Genomic DNA, 27,065 nt, shown 5'->3' on the forward strand with positions numbered 1-27,065 from the left:
GTTAACAGTGCTAGGATTATGCTTCATTAAGGGCGTCGCACACTTTTCCAAAAATATATTTATTTTAAAAAACAAAAATGAGACAAGTTTTATAGAGTCAGATTTTCCGGAGACAAACTAGAGTTTCAATTTCCACTTCGAGCAAAAGTTAAGCATCAGTAATCTCATGCAGAAGTATTTCTCTGCAGGAGGTAAAATATTCTACTTGACTGCAAGCACTCAGTTCTCTAAATCTTGTTTGTACTTCTGCCATCATTCTACTCCATTCCAGGGCTCTGGCATGCAAGATAATCCGCCTCTAAAATTCGAAACTTCCAAATTGTGATGAACGATTGTTGGGTTTGGGTTGGGGTTTATAACCAATTCGATCATTAATCATTTGTTCCCTGCTCTTGGGGTCACTGCTGAGCCCAATGGCGCCTTCTCCATCACTGATTCCTACGACGTCCACTTCTTCCTTTTGTTTCTTACGGGTCTGGAGGTATAAAAATCTTAAGATTAAGGCAACATTCTCTCCATTAGCAAACCTTTATTTGGCACCTGCCAGGCACTAGGCATAGGGTGAAGGCTAGCGTTACGGCCTACAGAACAATAAGGTGAAATCCTAGGTTTAAATGGATGATAAGCAGACAAGCAGGGATACAGGGACGTAGTGAGGAAAGATAAAACCCCTACCCTCCTGGATGTCACGGTCTAACACGGAAATAAGTAAATAGACAATGACAACATAGGGTGATCATTGGTATGACAGAGGAACGTCCATACTGTGAGAAGATACAAAGAAGAGGTAAAGAATTGGGTGTGTCATGGTGGAGCTTAGAGCAGGGAACTGCAATTAGAAAAACAAATAATATAGGAGAAGATGGATGTTAGCTGAAGCTCCTGTGGTCATCATTTCACAATATATGCAAATTACACCATCATGTGCTATGCCTTAAACTTACACAGTGGCGTATATCAGTTATTTCGCAATAAAACTAGAAAAAAAAAAAGATAAATAAGTTGGCAGACGGGGGAAAGAAGGGTGGTTTTTTTTTTTTAAGATTTTATTTTTAAGTAATCTCTACACCCAACAGGGGGCTTGAACCTACAACCCTGAGATCAAGAGTTGGATGCTCTACTGAATGCACCAGCCAGCCACCCAGGAAAGGGTGTTTCAGTAAGGGTATTACTCAAGAGAATAGATGGAAAGATTAAGTGACTGGTAAAGCAATAACCACCGGAAATTAAGAGCTTCATTGACACCATGAAATTAAATGTAACACAGGAATACAAGATTTTGTGCTGTCTTATCAAAACACCTGAATTTTGAGGTTTTTGTTTTGTTTTCAGGTAAAAAGTCTGGCTCTTGGGGCGCCTGGGTGGCACAGTCAGTTGAGTATCTGACTCAATTTCAGCTCAGGTCATGATCTCGGGGCCGTGAGATCCGCCCTGCGTGGGGCCCCAGGAGCTCACATTTTGGGCTGATTCTTTCTCCTTCCTTCTGTTCCTCCCCCTGCTCACATACTCTCTCACAGATTAATTAATTAAATCTTAAAAAAAAAAAAAAAGGGTTTGGCTCTTAAGTCACAAGTGACAGCAGAATTCACCAAGTCAATATCTGAGTTTGATCTTTTTTTTTTTAAGATCTTGTTTTTAAGTCATCTCTACACCTGACTTGGGGCTTGAACTCACAACCTTAATATCAAGAGTTTGCACAATCCACCAACTGAGCCAGCCAGGTAGCCCTCAGTTTGATCATTTTCAAGGACAGATTAATCCTTATCCCGTAACCACTATGACCTGACTAAAAAGAGGGTATTACAGAATAATGTTCTCTGAGAAAGTGAACAAATATTTTATCTAGCGTTCCTTAGAAGAATGGCTTGACTCCTCTAACCAATGGAATCGCCCCCATTCTTCAGAACTTACTAATGAACTCAGCATTAAATGCCAATCATAGTATCATACTAAGTCAAGTATTACTTTATATATGTGTGTGTATAAACTGACCTTTCTGAGTTACTCTCTAGTGAGTCTACACTACCAGTAAGTAACATTACAGATAGCTCAGTGAAAACAGGTTAAAAGGCAAAGGATATTATCATTTTATAAGCCATGAGAAACTGAGAACGTCCAAATGGTATGAAATCATTTAAAAGGCTTCCCACCATGAACAAGTGCTGACTGTTTCAGAATCCAGTCATCAAAATGTAATTAAACTAATTTCAGTAACAAATGAAATACCAGTTTCTATTGGCATAATTTCATTTTAGTCCTGTGTAAATCTATCCCTAAGTTGCTCTAAAACAGGTCAGGGGCACCTGGGTGGCTCAGTGGGTTAAGTCTCTCCCATCGGCTTGGGTCATGATCCCAGGGTCCTGGGATCGAGCCCCACATCAGGCTCTCTGCTCAGCGGGGATTCTGCTTCCCCCTCTCTCTCTGCCTGCCTCTCTGCCTACTTGTGATCTTTGTGTCAAATGAATAAATAAAATCTTAAAAAAAAACAAAACAGGTCAAACGCACTAGATAATTGCCTTTAGTAGACAGACTAACTCATAAGTGAGCTGATTCTACAAAATCAAAGTTCAGCATTCCAACACTTTATGAGACTCATTACAGCTAACGGTTAAATTGTAGTGAAAGGACACTGCAGGGGAAGGCAACCAAGGGTGCAGACGCACCAAGATTTAAGTTGAAGATAACCTGACAGTGGAAGATAACGTAAAGATAAAGTTAAGGTAAAGATAAAGTTAGATAAAGGACTAGGCCACAAACGACCTTATATGCCATCCTAAGGTATCTAGACTTTATTCTCAGAGCCATTGAAGAGTTTAAGTCCTATTAATGGACATCATTTAATACTATGGGATAAGCTACACTTAAAAATACACATTGAGGGGCACCTGGGTGGTTCAGTCATTAAGCATCTGCCTTCAGCTCAGGTTCGAGCCCCACGTCAGGCTCTCTGCTTGGCAAGAAGCCTGCTTCTCCCTCTCCTTCTCCCACTCCCCCTGTTTGTCTTCCTTTTCTCATGGTCTGTCAAATAATCTTTTTAAAAAAAACAAAACAAATACATATTGATGGGGCACCTGGGTGGCTCAGTGGGTTAAGCCTCTGCCTTCAGCTCAGGTCATGATCTCAGGGTCCTGGGATGGAGCCCCACATTGGGCTCTGCACTCAGCAGGGAGTCTGATTCTCTCCATTCCTCTCCCTCTGCCCAACCCCCCACTTATACTCTTTCTGTATCCCTCTCAAATAAATAAATAAATAAATAAATCTTTTAAAGAAGAATATATATTGAGCTTCTACCACGATGCAGGGACGAGCTCCTTCCCCAATGCTGGGATTCAACAGTGAAGACGACAAAACGTGATTTCTACAATCAGGTTTCCTAATGTAAATGCTACAATAAACAAATCATTATAAATTATAATAAATGCTACAAAAATAAAAGGGTAAAGTGCTTTGGGTCACCTGGCTAGCTCAGTTGGTAGAGCATGTGACTCTTGAGCTTGGGAGTTGTGAGTTCAAACCCCACGTTGGACATACATATTACTTAAAAAAAAATACAATAAAAATAAAGTGCTTTGAGAAACCCTAAGGAGGAACAGCACGGATGGGAATGACACCCCTAATCTGAATAGGGTCAGAAGCAGTCTCTTAGACTGAAGAAATGATATTTAAACAGACGTGAAGACAGGAAGAGGAAAGTAACACGTACAAAGGCCAAGAGTGATGAACAGCTTGGTGTGTTCAAGGAAATGAAAGAAAGCCAACGTGTTTGGGGTACAGAGCCAAGGCAAAGAAAGGCAGGAGTTGAAACCTGAGGAGCCAGAATATACAAAATTTTGTAGGCCACAATAAGCAGTTGAAATTTTATTCTAAGTGCAGGAAACCACTGAGTTTTAAGCAGGGGAATGACATGATCTGAAAATTTGTAAGGCTCGTTCTAAAAACCAGATGTAGAATGGATTAACAAGATAAAAATGGAAGCAGGAAGACCACTGAGAATGCAACTGAAATTTCAGAGAGAGAGGTGACGGTTACTTGCACTAAGGTAGTAACCGTGGAGATAACATGGGGTGAATCCAAACGGTAAGGAAAAGGAAGAACTCGAGAGTGACTCCTAGGTTTCTGGCTCAAGCAGCTGCAGAGATACTGACACAGGGAACACCTGAAACTAGCTTGAAGAAATCAGGAGGTCTTTTATTTTAACATGTTAAGTGTAGGAGACTGAGTAGTGACTTCCAAAGCTCTCAGGACCTAATTCCCGAACCTCTGAACATTGCCTTATATGGAAAAGGATCTTTGCAGATGGGATAAGGATCTTGAGACGGAGACATTAGCCAGGATTATGTGGGTGGGCCCTAAATGCCATTCCATGTATCCTTGTAAAAGAAGACAATGGGAGATTTCACGGACACAACAGGAGAAAGCAATGTGATCCGGGATGCAGAGATTGGAAAGATGTGGCCACAAGTCCAGGAATGCCAGTGGCCACCAGAAGCGGAAAGAGTCAAGGAACAGATTCTTCTCTACAGTCTCTGGAGGGCACGTGGTCCTGCTGACACCTTGATTAGGGACCAGTGATACTGATTTCAGATTTCTGACCTACAGAATGGTAAAGGAATAAATTTCTATTGTTTTAAACCACCAAGTTTGTGGTAATTTGTTACGGCAAGCCACAGGAAACCGACACATTAAGTTTGAAATGCCTGTCCAGCAACCACATAGAGGTTTCAATAAGGTGTTGGTAAAAGGGTCTGGATTTCAAAAGTTAAAGTTATTGTTTTAAATATCCTTAAGGATTTGAAAGTTGTACTCTTACCTCCAGGTCCTTTCGAATGCTCTCAAACTCCTCAATGTCATCAAGCTTCAGCTCCAGGCGGGTTGGTTTTCGCCGCAGCATACTGAGATCAACACTAAAGGCCAGACCCAGAGAACTATCAGCTGTTAGAAATAGCAGAAGAGGAAAAACTGGAGGTGATAAAGCTTGGCTACAAATACAAGATCAATTTGTCAACATGCATGCTAAAGGAATGGTGATACAAAAGACTCATTTGGGTTCACACATAGACTTCTAAGTCATTAGATGAGTGATTATTACATGATGGAGATCCATAACTCTGCAATTCAAAAAAAAAAAAAAGTCTTCAAGAAAAAAAAGAGCAAGCTACCTATAAAAAAGAGAATTCTAGGCAACAATCAATCCAATTTTATATTTCAATCACATCCAAAGAATTATTCTAGCTCAGAGAATAAAGTTAAAATAACACATCTTAATTCAGTATAATTACTGGGAGAGTACATACGCCAATAAATTAGATCAACTCTGCATGAGAACTGTGACAGATCTGTGGTCACTCCTGAATACTTAAAATCAGCTTACTAAATCTCATGAAAACTCCCTATAACTCACCAATTCACAGAGTTATCCTCAGGGTCTAAACAGGTCCTAAATGGAAAGGTCATTCATTAAACAAACACTTCTTGTGCTCCTGCTCCAGAGTTAAAAGGCATAGTCACAGCCTGTGGGGAAAACAAACATGTAAACAGAAAATTGCAACACACTCTAATAAGGACTCAGATGGAGGACAATGCAGTGGCATCACACAGGCACCCAAGCCAGTCTGGTGGTGTGTGGGGTAGACAGGGACATGGAAGACTTCCTGGAGGAGATCTCTTAGCTGACTTGTGAAGGGCAGGCAGAGAAAAGCAAGTAAGAGAGAGAGAACAAATAGACAAAGAGGCTCAAAAGAACAATCCTGAGGCTGAAAGCCAAAGATAATGCTTATGCTAACAAGAACCAATTTTTTTTTTAAAGATGATGAAACTCACCAAGTGAGTTTAACACCTATTAATGGCATCATCTTTATATTCTCCTTAACACCCAGCAGAGTACACGTGTTGGTGAATAAACTGAGACACCCAAATAAAGTGAAATGAACTTTTCTTGAGCACTGTGCTACACTTTTCCATTCCTATTCTTTACATTTTTATTTGAACACAGGGACCCTGTGCTGTTGGCAAAATTACCTCTATTTTATAAATGAAGTTGAAGCTCTTCAGTTATAAATATCAGCCTCCTATAAAACTTACACACAGGTCTGTCTAGGTGGTGAGGATTAAATGAGAATGATGCGGGGCACCTGGGTGGCTCAGTGGGTTAAAGCCTCTGCCTTCGGCTCAGGTCGTGATCCCGGGATCCTGGGATCGAGCCCTGCATCGGGCTCTCTGCTCGGCAGGGAGCCTGCTTCCTCTCCTTCTCTCTCTGCCTGCCTCTCTGCCTACTTGTGATCTCTGTCTGTCAAATAAATAAATAAAAATATGAAAAAAATAAAAAATAAATAAATGAGAATGATGTAAATGAAAGCTCCTTTAAAGTACGTACAGCTATAGGGGTGCCAGGCTGGCTCTGTCAATAGTGCATCAGACTCCTGATCTCAGGGTCATGAGTTCAAGCCCCACACTGGGCATGGAGCCTACTTAGAAAAAAAAAGGGAGGGGGCTGTGGGGGGGTGCCTGGGTGGCTCAATCGGTTGGGTACCTGCCTTTGGCTCAGGTCATGATCCCCAAGTCGTGGGATCCAGTCCCCTCCCCTGGCTCGTGGGCACATATGCACACCCTCTTTTATTTAAATAAATAAATATTTTTTTTAAAGTATGTATGGATATAAATTATTATTAGATCTTCCTAGGATGTAGCTAGAGACTACAAAGTATACAAAGGAAGAAATGTGTCCTTCCATGAAGCTTGGAACAGAACAGGTGATGTTCTCAACACTGGCACATTACATTTCATATTGTTTTATATAGTTTCAGATAGTATCTTAGGGAACCTGGCTGGCTCAATCGGTGGAGCATGGGACTCTTCATTTCCAGGTTGTGAGTTTGAGCCCAAGGTTGGGTGTAGAATTACTTAAAAATAAAATCTTAAAAAAACCCCACAAAACTAAAATAAATAAATCAGAAATGATCTTAAATCCAATGTAAACAAATGGTAGAGGAAGCCAAAATTCCAAGGGAGAGTAAGGAAGGAAAGAATATGTAAAAGAGAAAAGCTCTGCTGCACATTTTCTTACATTTTCGTCCCTTTTCTGCAAACTGTGTAAAGCTCGCCACTGGGAGGCAGTACAGAGTAAAGGGCAAACGTGCTCGCTCAAGAAGCGAAAGGGTAGAGGACAGATTTTAATCCCACATGCCACTGATCTTGGACACTCAGTTTCATCTTTCAATCGACTTTAGTCTCCTCCTGTTCTGTACTCTGTCGTATAGACTGAACGAGGTAAGGCACTGTAAGTTCCTGGAACATAATCTGGCATTTAATAAACGCCCAATAAATAATAGCTATTATTATCGTAACTGTCCTTGCAAAGGTTTAGGGAGGGGGTTCTGCCCAGCTCGAGGAACACCAATATTTTAAGCGTCTCCACCCCCGACACGAGGGCAAAGCCCTGGTCTTGTTCATCTCCGCAGCCTCAGCCCCCAGCGGAACACAGGGCCACGCAGAGTTGGGGGTGTACCCTTTACCTGACGCCCTCACAGGCATCCTCGCCCTCTGAGTCAGATACAAAGACCAGGCTGAAGACAGACAACAGCAGGCCGTGGCTCCTCCCCGGATCTTTATTTTATTTCGGCGCTAGAGGGCTCTTCGAGCTTAATCTGCCGCCACTGCCCAAATCCACCAAAAATTCACCCAGCTCAGAGGAAGGCCCTAGTAAAACTTCCCGACAGCGGAGGAGAACAGCACTCCCTCCGCAGCTCCAGAGTGGCACTCCCGGGTCCAGAGCGAGGGTTTCCATGGCCTCATGGCCCTCCGCTCCAAGAGGACGGAAGCCTCTCGGAAAGCCGGGGGCGACGTCAGGGCTGAGAAGCCCTCCATTTGCTCCGGAGTTCAACCCCAAGCCGCGGGACTCAACGAACCTACCTCTTTTCAAGCCCGCTCAGCCTCTTCCCGGAAGCCCCGCGCCCACCGCAAATCTTCTGCGAAGCGAACTGGACTACATTTCCCAGAGTGCTTTGAGCCTCTCCCCGGCAGAACCTCGTTTTCGCGTGCTTTTTCTCAGAGGCTCCACGGTTCACGCTACTCGTCGCGCCACGACGCTTCCGGTACTACCACTCCCATCATGCTCCACGCCTCCCGCGACGCTGCGTCGGCCCTCGGCCCACTTCCGATCCGTGACGTACTTCCACTTTGCTGGGCGCGCGGTGGATGGTCTGAAACATAGAGCTCGGCTTTTGCTGTCGTTCCGCGGCTTGGGAGCTCAGCATGGCTACCTCACGAGCTTCCTCCACGGTACGGATCTCCGCTCACTCTGGCGAGGAACACGGAGCGGCTTGGGGGCGGGAGGAGCGGTTCCTGTGAAATGGGGCTGCTTGGGAATGGGCTAAGGTGGTGGAGGACTGAGGTGAAAGGCTGCGAGACTTGGTCCTTAGAGGAGCAGCGTTTTCCTGATCACTAAGTGCGTTTCGGTGTTTTAGTTCATTTGCACCTCTCACTACAGCCCCGAACTGTAAATACCTCTTCCAGCTGGTCCAAAAACGGAGCTCTGGAAGGGAGTAGTGTCTCGGCTCAAGTTTATGTGTACGTCACATTTCTTAATTATAGTAAGGTTTCCTAACTTCATATATATTGCCTTACGGTCCTTGATATTACCCCTGTGATGAGCAGTAGCCTTGGAAGTTTCATAAAACCCAAGAGGAGATTGCAACGGAATGATGTAACTGTGTTCCAAAGCAAATCTGTGATAGAAAAATTACCAAGAGTAATTCACTAGTTTTATTAACTTCTTCCTATCTGCAAAGCCTAAGTAATTGACAGACACCCCCATCCCTGCTGCCCCCAGTCATGAAGATATCTTAACCTCTGACCAACTTGTTCTTTCCTTTGAGGAGCTCCATCCTTCAGCAGAGCCTAATAAATGACTGAGATTAAGGCTCAGGTTAATCCATGTCTTTGATTTATCAGGCAACCAAAACTAAGGCACCTGATGACTTAGTTGCTCCTGTTGTGAAGAAACCACACATCTATTATGGAAGTTTGGAAGAGAAGGAGAGGGAGCGTCTGGCCAAAGGAGAGTCTGGGATTTTGGGAAAAGAGGGACTTAAAGCTGGAATTGAAGCAGGGAATATTAACATAACCTCTGGTAAGACGCAAATTGTGAGTCTCTCTTTATCTTTGTATCATAGTCAGAAATTTCAGTTAGACCTGGATCTGTGTAAGGCCATCCTTTTTGCCTACCCTGGTTAGCATCATCCAAAGAGCCTGTCTCTTAAGACCTTTTATACGGTTTTTCTTCCACTGAGTCATTAGTAATCTTATCAGGAATTTATTCAGTGTATATTTGGATTCAAATTGATCCCATTTATCTTGTGAAGATCTAGTATAGTTTTGGCATTGGTTTAAGCAACTATGGTTTGTAACATTTTTTTCCCTTTTTAGTTTCCCAGTTTTTAAGTGAAAGATCTGTTTTAAATCATAAAAGTAATATTTTTTAAATTTTTTAAAAAATTTATTTGACAGAGAGAGAGACATCACAAGTAGGCAGAGAGGCAGGCAGAGGGGGAGAGGGAAGCAGGCTCCCCATAGAGCGGAGAGTCTGATGTGGGGCTCGATCCCAGGACACTGAGATCATGACCTGAGCCGAAGGCAGAGGCTTAACCCACTGAGCTACCCAGGCGCCCCAAAAGTAATATTTTTATTTTGAAAGAAATCAAAGTATTAGGGTGCCTGGGTGGCTCAGTCAGTTAAGTTGTCTGTCTTTGTCTCAGGTCATGATCTTGGGGCCCTGGGATCAAGCCCCACATTTGGCTCCGCTCAGCTGGAGTCTGCTTCTCTCTCTCACTCCTGTGCACACGCCTGCTCTCTCTTGCTCTCTCTCAAATAGATAAGTAAATCTTAAAAAATCAAAGTGTAGAAATGTGTAAAGTAGAAAATCCTGTAAATTTTATTGGCTCTATATCTTTCTGATAACTTAATAAAGCTGTAAAAAATTACAATTTTTTTCACAAATGGAACATATACAAGTTGCTTTGTAACTTAAGTTTTTCAGTGATATACTGTTGAGGTTAGCTTTCCATGTCAATAACTAATGGTCCTCTATATCTTTATTTATTGAGAGTGCATGAGCATCCCAAGCAAGCTTCACGCTCACCTGGGAGCCCAATGTGAGGCTCGATCTTATGACCTCAGATCTCTCTAAAGTTGTAAATGTTTGTCATAAGAAATTCACAAATAGTACAGAGAGTGGAAAATGAATAGACTTCTCTACAGAAAGGATTTCTCTTAAGTTTCTCATTGATCCTCCCACACATTTTCTTTTTTATATAGATGCACTTTAATGACTTTTAACTCTTTGGACTGTTTTAGGCTGTATCACCACTGTAATTCTCACTTTTTCATCAAAATCCTTGTATTCAGGGGCGCTTGGATGGCTCAGTCCGTTAAGCATCTGATTCTTGATCTCAGCTCAGGTCTTGATCTCAGATCAGATCTTTATCTCAGGGTTGTGAGTTCACCCTCACGTTTGGCTCCTCACTGGGTGTGGAGCCTACTTTAAAAAAAAAAAAAAAAAAACCCATGTATTCAGTATGGGTTTTAAAACTAACTGCTAGATTGTTCAAAAAGCCTATAGTCAAGACATGGATGGAACTGGAGAGAATTATGCTAATTGAAATAAGTCAAGCAAAGAAAGAAAATTATTATATGGTTTCACTCATATGTGAAACATAAGGAATAGCCTGGAGGACCACAGGGGAAGGGAGGGAAAACTGAAAGGGAAGAAATCAGAGGGGGAGATAAACCGAGAGACTCTGGGAAATAAACTGAGAGTTATAGAAGGAAGGGGGGACAGGGGGAACGGGGTAACCAGGTGATAGGTATTAAAGAGAGCAGGTGTTGTGATGAGCACTGGATGTTATCCGAAACTAATGAATCATTGAACACTACACCAAAAACTAACAATGTACTATATGTTGGCTAACTGAACATAATAAAAAAAAAAAAAAAAGCTTATAGTAAAGGGATAGCATTTTCATGGTAGTCTATTAGTTATATTTGTAGATGTCCCCAGATTGGGACTTCTTCAGAGAATAGCTTTGGCAAGTGTTAAAATAATATGTCTATTTTATCTTCTGGGTAGAAGGTCTAGTTAATTCATTTGCTGAAGGTGCTTCGTACTCCTACTTTCTCATCTTAGTTATGTGTGTATATAGGTGTAAGTTTGTCAAAATAAGATGATACGAGGGGTGCCTGCATGGCTCAGTCAGTTAAGCATCTGACTCTTGATTTTGGCTCAGATCATGATCTTGGGGTCATGGGATCTGAGCCCTGTATTGGCTCTCTGCTCAGTGGGGAGTCTGCTTTTCCCTCTCTCTCTGCTCTTCCCCACACTTGTGCACATGCTTTCTCAAATAAAATCTTTTTCTTTTTTAAGATTTAATTTATTTATTTTACGGAGACACAGCGAGAGAGAGACACAAGCAGGGGGTGTGGGAGAGGGAGAGGCAGGCCTCCCGCCAAGCAGGGAGCCCAATGTGGGGCTCGATCCCAGGACCCCGGGATCATGACCTGAGCCGAAGGCAGACCCTTAACAACTGAGCCACCCAGGCGCCCCTCAAATAAATAAAATCTTTAAAATTAAAAAAACAAAAACAACAGCAACAAAAAAACACATGACTTGAGCCGTTTTCCTGCCTTTTAAAGCTATGTCATTTAGTTTTTTGTGTTTGGCACAATTTAATAACCTGAGAATCAGTAAACTATGGAGCATATAATCGACTAGTTCTTAGAGGATATACAGACTGCAATTGTAAGAAATTAGTTTTCCCCCTTTTGAAGAAGATCTCGTGATTATGCTGATATTGCCTGTTCTTTTTATAGGAGAGGTGTTTGAAATTGAAGAGCACATCAGTGAACGACAGGCGGAAGTGTTAGCCGAGTTTGAGAGAAGAAAGCGAGCCCGGCAAATCAATGTTTCCACTGATGACTCAGAGGTCAAGGCTTGCCTTAGGGCCTTGGGGGAGCCCATCACGCTTTTTGGAGAGGGTCCTGCTGAAAGAAGAGAAAGGTGCCCTTTCTAAATTTATGCTCTCTTTTTTAATCACAAGGTTCTATTTTCAAATTTTAGTTGATACGTGTAGCTAAAACTTTAATAGAATGTCTCAAATAATGTTAATACAATATCTTACTAAGTTGTTTTATATAGTTTAGCTTATAATCTGAGTAAGCCAATTTTTTATTCTACTAATTTTTCTTTATAAACTGTGAATAAGATGTTAACATGCAAACCCTCCCCCCAATATAGAATTGTGAGTTGAGTAAATATTTGTTGTTGAACTTTGAAAATACAGACAACACACACGTTCCTCTTGTCAGTGTGGTAAAACATAACGATAAGTATTTGGGGGTGGTTTTTGAAAAGGGACACTTTCCTCAGATGATACTCTTGTGATTTTATGGTTTTGGAGTCTCTTAGTGACAGGCTAGTCATCTGCGTGATAATGACCTCCTTTGTCTCTCTGTCCAATGTCCCATCTCTCCCTTTCATCATTTTTTTCTTTATTTGTGTAGCCTGCACATTTAATTACTGTAAAACATCTACTGTATCTCATGTCCATTAAATAGAACCAGTAATGCTGGGGTTGTTTAAATTACAAGGAAAAAAAAAAAAACAACCACTGTGTATCAACCCAGTATCTTACAAACCCAGCCTGGCTGGCCACAAGGGTGGGGAGGATAGGGGAGGAGGAGGCTCCCCTGGGCAAGTGGCCGGGTGGCAGAAAGAGCTAAAGGACAGAAAGAAAAGGGGACTCCCAGATGGGAGGGGACTGGTTGTCCTAAGGGGAGGGGTGCAAAAGGTACTCCAGAAGAGTGGAACATGGGGAGTGGACAGGTCAGTGCTTTCTCCACCAGTGCCCAGTGTTGGAGGAGGCGCTGTGTGCCACCATCTGCCTACCACTGGCATTTGGAGAACAGTGACCCATGAGCCCTGGACATGATGAGCCCCTCCAATTCATGGATGACAGTCTGCCCCTGCCGCCATGGTCTCCTTTTCCTTGAGGCTCATCTACTCCTCAGTGCATTGACTCTCTTCGGGCCTTTTCTCTCATTTACTCTTCGGCCTGCTGCCAACTGACTGACCACTGCCACATGAAGATTACTCTTTATTAAGGTCACTAACTCATCTTTAATAAGAATGGCCCTATCAGCCACTCCCTTCTTGAAAACACTCCCTTTCATAAAACCAAATCTTAATTTCCCTCCTGTTTCTCTGGCTAATTCTTCTAAGCCCCCTTTTTCCCTGCCCAACCTTTACGTAAATTGCAGTTTTTCCCCATATTTTGCCCTCACCCTGGGCAATCAGATCCACTCCCATGGCATCATTTACTGTGTATATTCTGATGATTCCCAGATCTCTGTGGCCTAGATATTCTGTAGGTACTTCAAACTGGACATGTCTAGGTTGAACCCATCTGTTTCCCACCCTTCTGTTCTCCTTGCAAATAACACTACCATTCATGGGTTTTGGTTGCTTCACGTCCTTTGTAATCCATCAGCAAACTGTTTCTAGATTTATACCAAAATGTACCTCTGGTGTGTCCTCTTTTCTTTACCTTCTTTGCTTTCACACCTAGATCATTGTAATAGCCCCAAACATGTGTTAATTGATTACTTAAAATCCATCAGTGTCTTCTTCTTAAACATAGAATAAAGAAACTGTTGATCATGCTCTTCAACCTCTTATTCCACTCTTTCCCAGTTTACTAAACTTAGAACCCTGAAGGGTCCTCCTGAATAGTCAAACTACTCTTTTTCTGTTTTTCCCTCTTATTTTTTTTCTCTTTTTGTTCCCTTCTCTTGCCTTTTAAAGCCTTTTTACTCTTTTGATTTTAGCTTAAATACCACCTTGTCAAAGAAGAATTTGTTATCACTTGAGCCTTTATAATGTAGGCCCCTCCAATATTGTTTATCATGGTATGTTACTTTCTTAATAGCATTTTCAAAGGGTATGCTTTTATTGTTCTTTATATCGTTTGTCTTCCAGCCAACAGCAAAGTCTGTCTTATTGTGATCTTAGGTGAACGTCTTGAGTCCCTCCTGCCACTGTCTTAATTCAGTCCACCATTAAGAGTCAGAGGATCCTAAATAGTAGGTTGATTTCCCTGCTTATATTATTCCCTCTTGAGCCCGTTCTCTCTACTTTCCCATGGAATCTTCCTCATATGTAAATCCTCCTTACTAGGCATAAGGAGCTCTTTATGACCTGGCCCCAACTTACATTTGCAGACCTCTCTCACACCAGCCCTTCTCTGGCACTCCATGCCGCAGCCGTACTGAAATATTTGCAATTCCAAGCTAACTACTCTTCTCTTACCTTCAGACTTTTGCATTTGTTGAACCTTCTGCTTCAGCTGTCCTTCTCCATTCTTGACCTATTGACCTTACTAATTGAGGACTCAGTTTACGAAACACCTCCTCTGTGAAACCTTCCCTGGTCCTCTCCAAGCCTAGATTAGGTATTTCTTTTATGTTCCTCCTTAGCACCCAGGACATACCACTGTCATAATACTTACTATAGTGTATTGTGGTTCCCTGGTACTTTCCACCCACCTTCTCTGACACCCCCCTCCCCTCTGCCAGGATTATGCTACTTGGAATCAAAAACTGCTTCTTAGTCATTTTTGTACACTTAGCACCTCAGTCGTATCTGGCACATTGTGGCACTGAACAAAGATTGACTGTCTTCGTAGACCAAGTGGTAGCAATGTTGGGGCTGGTTGACTTTAAATTGAATAGGGTAATTGCTGTAAGTTCAGATTAGGGAATCTTCAAATAAAGAAGACTCAATGAACGAAATCACATTGGTTTGCCTGGCTGGCTCAGTCAGAAGAGCATACGACTCTTAATCTCTCTTAATCTTAGGGTTGTGAGTTTGAGCCTCACACTGAGTGTAGAGGTTACAGAAAAGGAAAGGAGAAAAGAAAGGAATTTAAAAAAAGAAATCACACTGGAAGTTGAGGCATGACAACTTGACTCTTAAAGAAGGTTGTTTGGCATTTAAACGGTGAGAGAATAGGGCAGGCTTTCTCCCTTCTTTGACACACTCCACAGTCTCATCTCAACTCCATTTAAATTCTAATCTTTTTTTGTTACAGGTTAAGAAATATCCTCTCAGTGGTTGGTACTGATGCCTTAAAAAAGACCAAAAAAGATGATGAGAAATCTAAGAAGTCCAAAGAAGAGGTAAAATATGTCTTTGGCTTCCCAGTACAAAAGTGAAGGAAATGAGGGATTAGTTCTCTCATTTTCTCTTGTCAGGGTTTGCTTTGCTAGAGGGAAGGGAATGTGTCTGAAGATTCCACCAATTAGGAATAGTTACTGGCAATTGTTTGTGGTTCCTGTGTAGGTGTTAAGTGAAGGTAGGTGTAAGTGGGTTTCCCATTCAAGAAAAAAAAAACATAGCATTCCTGGTATAACTTTTAACAAGGAACGGGAAGTCATCTAGTAAGAGTTCGTAAACACACAGTAGAAAGCACACGTGCCTGATTTCATCCTATTATTGAACTAATTCACCTTTTTTGTGGGCAGTACAATAGAAATAAGAGAATTGACAGCCATGAGATGGGCAGGAATGCTTCAGACTTAACATTTCTGCTCTTAATTTCACTTTCAGTATCAGCAAACCTGGTACCATGAAGGACCAAACAGCCTGAAGGTCGCTAGACTGTGGATTGCTAATTATTCACTGCCCAGGTAAAGAGGCCTCTAGAAGGAGAAGGAAGCATATTTTTTTCTTGTTTTCTCTCAAGGACTGAGGATCTGTTAGAAGGACTGTGGTTAAATGAAAATTGAGTGGTAGGGAAACTCCTGTGGAGCCTTTTTTCAGCCTGTTCGCTCACGGTAACCATCTGTGCCACAGGGCAATGAAGCGCTTAGAAGAGGCCCGTCTCCATAAAGAGATTCCTGAGACAACCAGGACCTCCCAGATGCAAGAGTTGCACAAATCCCTCCGGGTAAGAGGCTCTCAGTGATTGTCCAGGGTAGTAAGGGCTCTTAAATACTCATTAAATGGCCTGCTGTGGCCTACTGCATGGAAGGCAAAGGCAGCCTCGAATATGCCGCCCTCCTTACACTTGCTGTTGGGGAGGAGCCGTCAGTTAGGGTGACAAGAACCTACTGTGCTTGGTACTCAGCGGAGGCCTGTGGTTCTGCTTTTTCATTCCTTTCTAATATATCAAAGCTGTACTTTAGCTCTCTCCATGGCTTTCCTGTGTACGCTGAGTTGGCAGCGACAGTAATGATACTACTAGTGTAAAAGACAGCATGCTGGAGTTCCATCCATGAATGTGTCTCTTAACAACAAGAGACATAGAGAAGAATCTTGGGGGCTGGGCTAAAACTAGAAAATTGGGTGTTCTTATTGTGGAAAAGCCAAGAAACTTTGGGGTTAGCCTATTAATGTTTACAATTTGTTCTTTTTTTTAAAGTCTTTGAATAATTTCTGCAGTCAGATTGGGGATGATCGACCTATCTCCTACTGCCACTTTAGTCCGAATTCCAAAATGCTGGCCACAGCTTGTTGGTAAGTCTGGTTTTTACAGTGATATTTTTCCTAAGTGGAGGACAGGTTCAGGGAAAAAAGAAAAAACAGCCTTTATCTTAGATGTTCGTTTCTGTGTCCTTACCTCTGCTGCTCATGATCACACCAAACTAGAGACGCCAGTGCTCACCCGTTACATTACACAGGATAGTCTGCACTTGGCAGTTCTTTTATTTTGAAGGGACCCCAGAGATCCATGACACGTCAGTCATGTTCTGGACGCTAACGTTTTGGAGCAGATATATAGTTTATTGACTGACGGGTTTCCACACTTCAATATAGCTTTTCTTTTTTAGTTAGGCAAGATACTCTGTAAGCGCAAAGCAGGGTGAGATGACGTTGTGAACCATTTTGCCTTAATAGTGTGTGCTATGTGGTAAGGACTCAGTGAACACGAATTACTGTTTTTATATTTCCTAGTTGCCACCATGTATGCAGAAAGCTCTTAGGATGTGATAACTTTGTTGTTTTGCTCTATTTAGTTATTTTTGTGGGACATGGCCATCTAGTGAGAAGGGAAGCTTCCTTATGTTGTATGCACAGGAACTATTTGACAGGGTAGAAATTGAGATTGGTTCAGGAGAAAGCCAAGGACCTACTCACATTCCTCTACCTCTCCAAGCTTCAGCTACCTTCCTTATAAGTAGAAATGGTCATTCCTACATTATGTACCTCACAGGTCTACTATAAGAATCATTTGAGGTGTTAGATACAAAAGTAATTTGTTGGAAATTTTCTGAAATAAAAAGTCTTCTAAAAAAATTTTTAAGTACTTCGTAAGCAGCAAAATACTATTCCTATTTAAGGAGGTAGTATCATTATTAATATTATTCTTAGATAGTGTAATTCGTCCTACCTTCCTTCACTAATCAATCTAAACGTTAGGGAGCATAGCAACTTGTACTGTATTAACTCTAGTCCTGTAGAGGCATCTGGTTGCATGAGATATGGATGCAGCTTTCTTCTATAAACCATCAAATCATAAGCCTTTTAGTTTTCCTTTTCTGTGTACCACTGTGAAGTTTATTGGGGGAGAGAAGAGCTTATCCTTTAGGAATGTTACCAAGGTACCTTTTCCTTCCCAGACCAACCCTGGCTGAGATGCTTTCCTTTATATTTGATAGGAGTGGGCTTTGCAAGCTCTGGTCTGTTCCCGATTGCAACCTCCTTCACACTCTTCGAGGTGAGTTAGAATCTTGTTTAAACCTCACTCGTGGGCACCTGGGTGGCTCAGTTGGTTAAGCGACTGCCTTCGGCTCAGGTCATGATCCCAGAGTCCTGGGATCGAGTCTGCATCAGGCTTCCTGCTCCATGGGGAGTCTGCTTCTCCCTCTGATCTTCTCCCCTCTCATGCTCTCTCTCAAATAATAAATAAAATATTTTAAAAAGATTGATAAATAAACCTCACTTGTGGGCAATCCTGTCGGGACCTGTCTCACTCTTGAGAGCTTTTTCTGTATCTTCACTTAATGAATTTCTATTACTTTACTCAATCAGTATGTACATACATACATACATGCATATTCAATCAATCTCACTCTTTTTCCCAGTGTGAACCCTGTCAAACAGCAAAACTCTACTATCCTGCCTGCCTGACACTCAGACCCAGTACACACAGATTTTTTTTTTTTTTTTTTTTTTTTTAAGATTTATTTGAGGGAGAGAGAGAGAGCACAGGCAGGGTAAAGGGCAGAGGGAGAAGCAGACTCCCTGATAGGCAGAGAGCCTGATGGCGGACTTGATCCCTGGACCCTGGGATCATGACCTGAGCCGAATGCAGATAGATGCTTAACCAACTGAGCCACCCAGATCCCCCACACAAGATTAATTCTTGATTTGAATTGTCTTGGTTGGTTTTCACCACAAGGCTGAAAGACAGTGACTTTATACACACTGTTCAGATTTTTTTTTCATGTTCAGCCCCATTCTGGCATTATACAATCTCTGAACCAAAAGTAAAGGTTGTATTTTGCTCTTTTTAATGTAATTTAAATATTAATTTAAAATATTTTTTTAATAGTTCATTAATCACTTCAGTACCTTATTTGTCCACATGTTCCCTAATATATATTGTGTTACTCATCATAGTCTGTTTTGTACATAAATTGTAAGGGGTGGAAAACCTTTAACTTTGATTTCTTACACTCCTTCAGGCCATAACACAAATGTAGGAGCAATTGTATTCCATCCAAAATCCACTGTCTCCTTGGACCAAAAAGATGTCAATCTGGCCTCTTGTGCTGCTGATGGTTCTGTGAAGCTTTGGAGCCTTGACAGGTGACCATGACTCTTCTGCCCATACTGTGGTTACTAAAGTAAAGAGTTGCTTGGTTATCCTTGGGACCTGAAAATCTGTCATCTAACCCCAGAGATGGTCTGAGTCAGGGGAGCTTGGTGTGAACATAGAATGTGGGATTTCTTTCTTCGACCTCTTCTCACCAGAGGAATTATGTCAGGTTTTTATTTGTTAACTTCGCACCTTGATTTTTCCCTCTAACATAGTAGCCATTGTTTTCCCCGTCCAGCTATTCTTGAAAGATCTGTTGACACCTCCTATGTAATACACGGACTTGGAGAGAAGCACTGTTTGGTAGATGAACTAGAGAGAACATTCTTGGTAGCACATTGGCTCCCAGCAGATGACTGCAGGGGAGAGGACAGTGAAGTTCTGAGGCAGTATGACGAAGGTTGTGGGGACTCCTCCCAACACCATCCTCCTTTACCTAGAACGTATTTTCCCATTATGACAGTTTGGGGTTTTTTTTTAATGTGTTTATGATTATTGTTTTCCAAGAAATTTGTGAAAGCACTTTGTTGGCTAAAGGAAATCTGAATTCAGTTGCTTAATTTTCTTTCTTTGGGAAAGCACATGCGACTTTCCTGCCAGGTTTTTGTACAGAGCTAATTAGTCTCTACTCTTTGCCAGACAGGGTCTTCCCTCTGAGCACAGCCAGTTTTAATTGGCTTTGGTATCACTTAGCAATATTTGTTCCCCTAGGGCTCTGATTAGCTCTATGTATGCACATTGACAAAGTTCCCTTTTTAATTGCCCTCTTTAGGGTTCGTGTTTACTTCCTTTCAGTGGTGTTTCAGTTCTTTTTTCCTTGGTTGCTGGGGAGTAGAATTTAATGGCCACCAAAGGAAATTAAGCCTCTGTTTAGGAGCTCCTTTTTTCATTTGCATCCTTCAACAAGCTAAAATTTGAGACAAATTTATCTTTAATCCACTTGTACCAAAACTATTTGATTTCTGTAGCTTTGCATCCCTCTCAAAATACGTTTTCTTTCTAGAATCTCAGCTCTCCTTTGGTGTAAAGAGACTATTTTGCTTGTCAGGCTGAATTATCCTTTATTGTTCTCTAATCCTGAATGATAATAGCATTAAGCATTGATTAACATATTGAATTGAGATAAAGCAAGATAGTGTGTATTGAAGTACTACTGGCAGTATTGCCCTGTGAGCACAGGAAATAGCCCCAAATCTTTTAAGACTTTGGAAAGTAACACAAATTGTTAACCCTACATTTTTTTTTTTTAGCCCTGTATTTTTAATAGTGAGTTTAGTTAAAATTTGGCCTTTTAAATCTACAGAATGGGTGTGTCTGTTGCAACAGTTAATAAATTCAATGAACATTTATGACTATAAAATAGTTTATTCCCTTCTATTGGTTCTTTTTCAGTGATGAACCAGTGGCGGATATTGAAGGCCATACAGTGCGTGTGGCCCGTGTAATGTGGCATCCATCGGGGCGTTTCTTGGGCACCACCTGGTGAGCCATCCTCTTACTGTTCTATCCATACAGACCTGTGGCATCCTGTTAACCTTCACGACTAACTGCCAAGGAAATTTTCAGACCAGAGATCTTCAAGTAGGATTTTCTTGGGCTGCAATGAATCAGAATTAAAGAGTATAGGATAAAGTTTGGGCCAAGTATATTTGCTTTTAAACTTCAGTTAATCTGAAATTTCAGTAATTGCCAGAAAACTAGAATTTTCACTGTTCTCTTTCTTGATCAGTCCTAGTGGTGTTTTTGTTTTTGTTTTTTTTTCTACTGCACATTGTATTGAAATCTCTTTGCTTACAAGTTGGTCTCCCTTTCTGGGGCATCTGGCTGGCTCAGTAGACCATGCAGCTCTTGATCTTGGGGTTTTAAGTTCAAGGCCCACATTGGGTGTAGAGATTACTTGAAAATAAAATCTTAAAAAAAAAAAAAAATTAGGGGTGCCTGGGCGGCTCAGTGGGTCAAAGCTTCTATCTTCGGCTCGGGCCATGATTCCAGGGTCCTGGGATCGAGCCCCGCATCGGGCTCTCTGCTCAGCGGGGAGCCTGCTTCCTCCTCTCTCTCTGCCTGCCTCTCGGCCTACTTGTGATCTGTATCTGTCAAATAAATAAATCCTTTTTGCTTTTTTTTCTTTTTTTTTTTTTTTAATTAAATTTTCTCCCTTTCTGGTTCTGCAAGCTCGTTAAGGACAGAATCTGTTAAGTACTTTTTTTTTGGTAAAAGATTTTATTGATTTGAGAGAGCGAGCATGAGCAAGCGGAGAGGCAGAGAGAGAGCAAGAAGCAGACTCCCTGCTGAGTAGGGAGTTGGACATGGGGCTCCATCCCAGGACTCTGGGATCATGACCTGAGCTTAAGGCAGATGCTTAACTGACTGAACCACCCAGGCGCCCCAAAGAATTTTTTTTTTTTTAAGATTTTATTTATTTATTTGGGAGAGAGAGAAGGGGAGAGGGAGAAGCTGACTTCTACTGAGCAGGGAGTCCCATGCAGGGTCCCATCCCAGGACTCCAGGATCATGATCTGAGCCAAAGGCAGACACAACTGACTGAGCCACCCAGGCACCTGAGAATCTTTTTTCTTTTAAAGATTGTATTTGTTTGAGAGAGAACACAGGTGTGGGAAGGAGCAGAGGGGGAGGGACAAGAGGACTTCCTGCTGAGTGCAGAGCCCAATTTGGACCTGATCTCAAGATCCTGAAATCATCACCTGAGCAGAAACCAAGAGTCAGATGCTTAACTGAGCCACCCAGGCACTGTGTTAATGAACTAGTTAACTGAGATACAATTTACATGCAGTGGAATAGATTCATTTTCAGTGTACAGTTCAAATGCATATGCTCAGGTAACCCATATCCCTGTCAACGGACTATTTCCATCACCCTGGAAAGTTCCCTCATGCCCCTTTGCAGGGGACTCCCCCTTCTAAAGCAACCACTATTACAGTTTCTATTAATGTAAATTAATTTGGTCTGTTCATACTCTGTGAACTTGTTTGTGCCTAACTTCTTTTGCTTAGCATAATGTTTTTAAGATTCATTTCAGGGCACCTGGGTGGCTCAGTTGAGCATCTGGCTCTTCCTTTCGGCTCAGTTCATGATCCCAGGGTCATGAGATTGAGCCCCACATCAGGCTCTGTGCTGGACATGGAACCTGCTTGAGATTCTCTCTCTCTCTCTCAGAAAAAGGGGGGGGGTCATTTATGTCACGTGTATCAGTAGTTCCTTTTTTTAGCTGAGGAGTGTTCAGTTGTGTGGCTCTGCCACAGTTCATCCATTCTCCTGTGATGGATGTTTGGGACGTTTCCAGGTTTGGGTCACTCAGAATAAAGGTGCCGTAAATACTCTTGTGCAATGTTTTTGGCAGACATGTGTTTCTTTACTTTCTCTTGAATGAATAACCAGGGATGTGGTAGCTAGGTCATAGAGTTGCTGTATGTTTAACTTTTTTAAAACTCCCAGCTGGTTTTTCAAATTGGTTGTGAATTTCACATTCCCAGAATTCTGCTTGCTCCACATCCATGCCAGCATTTCGTGTTGGCAGTTTTACCATTTTTGCTGTTCTGTCAAGTGCATAGTGAAATTTCATGGTTTTAATTTTTATTACTCTTATGACTCCTGGTATTGGGTATTTTATCATCTGCTTATTGACCATTTGTAAACGCTCCTCTGTGCAGTGTCCAGATGCTTTACCTATTTTTTTAATTGAGGGGTTTTTTTTTTTTCTTTATTTTTACACACAGTTCTACCACCACGTATTGGTTTATTGAGGTGTAGTTTTTGGTTTGGGGTTTTTTAAGTTGTGAGTGTTTTGTTTTGTTTTAAAGTTTTGTTCTATTTAAGGGGTTCCTGAGTGGCTCATTCAGTTGAGCATCCGACTCTTGATTTCGGTTCAAGTCATGAGCTCAGGGTTGTGAGATTGAGCCCCATATCGGGCTCTATGCTCAGCATAGAGTCTGCTTAAGATTCTCTCCCTGGGCCCCTGGGCCATGCAGTTGGTTGAACGTCTGACTCTTGATTTTGACTTGTTTTTGTTTTTAAAGATTTTATTTATTTATTAGAGAGAGAGAGGGCACAAGCAGGGGGCAGTGGCATAGGGAGAGGAAGAAGCAGGCGCTCCTCTAAGCAAGGAACCCAACGCGGGGCTCAATCCCAGGACTCTGGGTCACGACCCGAGCTAAAGGCAGATGCTTAATCACCTGAGCCGCCCAGGCGCCCCGACTCTTGGTTTTGGCTCAGGTTGTGAACTTCGGGTTGTGGGATTGAGCCCCGAGTCAGGCTCAGCATGGAGTCTGCTGGAGTTTCTCTCTCGCTTTCCCTCTCCCTCTCTTGTGCGCGCATGGCATGCGTGCATTCTGTCTCTCTCACTCTCTCTCTAAAACTTAAAAAAAAAAAGATTCTCTCCCACTCCCTCATACTTTATCTCTTTAAATAAATAAGTAAATAAATAAATAAAAAGTAAGTTTTATTTATTTAAGTAATCTCTACACCCAACATGGAGCTCCAACTCACAACCGTGAGGTGAGTCGCGTGCTCCATCAGCTGAGCCAGCCAGGCGCCCCTCTACCACCAGTTATTGAAGAGACTTTGTTTTCCTGTTGAAATTGCTTTAGTGACCTCTTTAAATGACCCACACTAAGTGACCCACAAAAGAAATGTGTGGGTCTCTTCCTGTACTCTCTCATCTGTTGCATTGATCTATTTCCTTATGGCTGATTTTTGTATCCCCAACATCCAGTTTAAGGCCCCAAAAATACTCCGTGAGTGAAAAGACTTAACAGTGGAATTGAGAAAGATGGCAGCAGTCTCTGCTGGGCCATTCTTAGGGAATTATATTCTTAAAATAGCCACTGAAATAAATTTGTAGGAAGTCCATGGTTTCCCAGGTAGCACTCAAGACAGATATGCTTAGTTGCTGAGGTATTTTTTTATGCCAGAAAATAATTTTTTGTTAATATGGATGTATGAATAGTAAAGAGAGCAAGCACAAGCAGGGGGAGCAGCAGAGGGAGAGGTAGAAGCAGGCTCCCCTCGGAGCAGAGAGCCTGACACTGGGATCGTAACCTGAGCTGAAGGCATATGCTTAACCGGCTGAGCCACCCAGGTGCCTCATCAGAAGCATAATTGAAGCTATAGGTGTTTGTAGTACTTTACACATTGTAGAAACTGAATATTTGCCTGTTCATTGTTGGTTTGATTTTTTTGTAGCTATGACCGCTCATGGCGCTTATGGGATTTGGAGGCTCAAGAAGAGATCCTGCATCAGGAAGGCCACAGCATGGGCGTGTATGACATTGCCTTCCATCAAGATGGCTCTTTGGCTGGCACTGGGTAAGCCTTCTTCCTGCTAGCCGGGGGCAGCACAGTAGTTCACCTGTTATGTATCCCAGCTTCCACAGAGAAATGGATTCAAAATACTCACTTACACATTATTTTGTCAGGGGACTGGATGCATTTGGTCGTGTTTGGGACCTGCGCACGGGACGGTGTATCATGTTCTTAGAAGGCCACCTGAAGGAAATCTATGGAATCAATTTCTCCCCCAATGGGTAAAATAAACTCATTGATTGAGGGGCGGGAAAGTTTACTGGTCAGAATGTACCTTTGTTTCTAACTTGGACACTACGTCTGATCCGTAGCTACCACATTGCAACCGGCAGTGGTGACAACACGTGCAAAGTGTGGGACCTTCGACAGCGGCGTTGTGTCTATACCATCCCTGCCCATCAGAACTTAGTGACTGGTGTCAAGTTTGAGCGTAAGCTTTCCTCCTGTTTTGCCTAATCACAGGACAGACAGATTGTACTGCCGTGGAATGCAGGCCATGCTTTAGCTTAACTTGCATGCAGAGTAAGAATTTGGCCTCTGTTGAAAAAGGAGCACATTATAAGTTCCTTCCCTCTGTCACATTTTTGGACAGCTGTGGCACAGCATGCTTCCTGTTTTGGGAAGTAAAGAAGATTTCCATAAATGCTTTGAGTCATTTTTTTCCCTGAAAGTTATAAGCAGTGAATCCTTAATGTTATTCTGAAAAGATTGTCAGGGAAAGAGCCAGAGGACCTTAATAATGTTACTAATTTTCTAAGTCTGTAGTCCTTTTTCCCTGGAGGCTTCATAGGAATGTAGATGAGAATATCGGGCTTTTCCAAATGGGGAAATACTTGATACTTGAATTCCTCAAGCAGCTCCCCTTCTTTTCTCTTAAAGCTATCCATGGGAATTTCTTGCTCACTGGTGCTTACGATAATACCGCCAAGATCTGGACCCACCCAGGCTGGTCCCCACTGAAGACTCTGGCTGGCCATGAAGGCAAAGTGATGGGCCTAGATATTTCTTCTGATGGGCAGCTCATAGCCACTTGCTCATATGACAGGACCTTCAAGCTCTGGATGGCTGAATAGGCAAGACCATGGACAAAGGACTAACTTCAAGCTCTTCCTCAAGAGCCATTTTCATAAAAGAAAGGAATTAATTTGTTTCGTTCCATCATGTTTTTTGCCAATTGCCATGTATAGGCCCTCAAAAGAATTGGATTTCCAGGTCAGCCTCCACTCCAGGTAGGCAGCCCAATCTGGGTGTTGATGAACCCCTTTCGTAGTTGAAATTTTTATTTTCATCTTCAAGCCCTGCCACAGACTGTGTAGACATTGTGGTTATTAATCTTTTTTTGAATGCCCTATTGCCTCCTTCATAGCTAGCACTCAGGATTGTGACTGGCTCCTTTTTTTAATTTTGAAACTTGGCTTTCCATTACATGATACATGCTTCAGGACTACATGTGACCCGCAGAGCAAGGTGGCTGAACTATAGTCTGGAAGCCCTCAAGTAAAGGGCACTCCTCGCTACACACTGGTTAACTCTGCCTTGACAGAGTGGAAACCTTTCCTCTGCCTTGAGAAGAGGAGATAAAGAGGTGGACCACAGCTGTGCTCAGGGTGATGGAGTAAAGAAGATTTTACCTCTTCCTGTTGAGTTTGCTTGGAATGCATCAGGAAGTTCAGAACTGAACATTTGCCCTGTTCGGAAATGTCTTTCGTTTTGCTTTGAAGTTTGGCAACCTTTGTTACCCAAAGCTAGGCCATTGTGTCAAGAGGCAATGGAATTTCTAGAAAGCAAACATGAAGTCTCTGTTGTGCCACCTCCTTTGTATTGGTTATTCAGAGGATGTACCTTTCGTGCCAGGGTAACTGGGAAAAATCCCAAAGGGGTATTCCTCAACATCAACTTTTTTTTTTTTATTATGCACTTACTACAGAGTAAAATCCTATTATAAAAATGTCCTTTAAAGACTTATTTCATATAGTTAGGCATTTTCTGAATCCCAGCCATTGGTCCATAGAGGTTCCCCCTTTTTTTTTGATTTGAGGTATAACAGATGCTATCAAATATGGCTTATTCCTGTTTTTCTCTTCTTAATAAGCACTCTGCTAATATTTATACTACCTTGTAGGCCTATTAGCAAACTGGGTCTAGGCTTTGCAATTCGTACTCATTGGCTGTGCAGCAGTCACCTTCACCTCTTCCCACCCCAAATACACAACTGCTGAACACAAAGTACGCAGTAAATTCTGACAGAAATGCAGGAATTTGGAAGAAGAAAGGATTGCATGTAGAGAAATGGAGTAGGGTTTATATGATGGCTTTTTTTGAATGTTCAAAACACTTCATTTGCTGTCCAGAGAGGCTGACGGTGGCTTAGTCTAACTCTATCCTGCAAACTATGAATGTGTGATAGGATAGCTAAATAATCTCTTTTGTCTAATTTTAATTATTGCCAAATAGTTGGCTATTTTGGGTCCTGGTTAAGCTTCTGAATTATGGCCTCTGCCCTCTGTTGAGCATTTAGCACTTCGCTATTGTTTAAGTATTAGTGGGTTCTATTTTCTCCATAGTTGGCCATGAAAAATAATTTTTCATTATTGACTTTTATAGGATGTATAAAGTAATAATGAACATTAGTGTATTACCATGTAGTCTGGATATAGTGTATTAACAAAGGTTTTTAGATTTTCAAGTTTAAATTTTACTATTCCATTAAACTTTTTGTTGTTGTTGTTCCAAGAAGTTTATAGAGATAGCAATCAGGTGAACACATTTCATGTAAACCTTTGGCAAAACCATTCCCTTGTGGAATATACAGTACTTCATTGTAAGGAGGCAGTTAGCTGAGCAGCATAAACCAAATGTAGCATTTCATAATGGGAG

At 41.9% G+C, this 27,065-nt stretch overlaps 2 protein-coding genes across 4 annotated transcripts; one reads left to right on the plus strand and one right to left on the minus strand.

Moving 5' to 3' along the window:
- Window positions 1-26: 26 nt before the first annotated feature.
- Window positions 27-8,085, minus strand: CDC26 (cell division cycle 26). 3 transcript variants are annotated; one of them, XM_047699341.1, is made up of 4 exons: window positions 7,909-8,085; window positions 5,402-5,511; window positions 4,811-4,904; window positions 27-475 (listed from the first exon to the last, which is right to left on the minus strand). In XM_047699341.1, the coding sequence occupies exons 2-4, from the start codon at window positions 5,452-5,454 to the stop codon at window positions 299-301; spliced, it is 324 nt and encodes a 107-aa protein (XP_047555297.1). In that variant the 5' UTR covers window positions 5,455-5,511; window positions 7,909-8,085; the 3' UTR covers window positions 27-298. The 3 variants fall into 3 exon arrangements, with proteins under 3 accessions (XP_047555297.1, XP_047555299.1, XP_047555298.1); XM_047699343.1 differs by having other exon boundaries at window positions 4,811-4,932; window positions 7,909-8,084; XM_047699342.1 differs by lacking the exon at window positions 7,909-8,085 and adding an exon at window positions 7,512-7,841.
- A 57-nt stretch (window positions 8,086-8,142) lies between these two features.
- PRPF4 (pre-mRNA processing factor 4) lies at window positions 8,143-26,434 on the plus strand. The gene is made up of 14 exons (XM_047699332.1): window positions 8,143-8,277; window positions 8,950-9,127; window positions 11,863-12,049; window positions 15,138-15,225; window positions 15,656-15,735; window positions 15,902-15,995; window positions 16,470-16,564; window positions 17,707-17,765; window positions 18,736-18,859; window positions 20,262-20,351; window positions 24,069-24,191; window positions 24,302-24,409; window positions 24,500-24,618; window positions 25,068-26,434. Exons 1-14 carry the CDS (start codon window positions 8,251-8,253, stop codon window positions 25,259-25,261), a joined length of 1,566 nt encoding a protein of 521 aa, XP_047555288.1. The 5' UTR covers window positions 8,143-8,250; the 3' UTR covers window positions 25,262-26,434.
- The last annotated feature ends 631 nt before the right edge of the window (window positions 26,435-27,065 follow it).

The sequence above is a fragment of the Lutra lutra genome, chromosome 13 (assembly GCF_902655055.1).
Source record: "Lutra lutra chromosome 13, mLutLut1.2, whole genome shotgun sequence".
Lineage (NCBI taxonomy): Eukaryota > Metazoa > Chordata > Mammalia > Carnivora > Mustelidae > Lutra > Lutra lutra.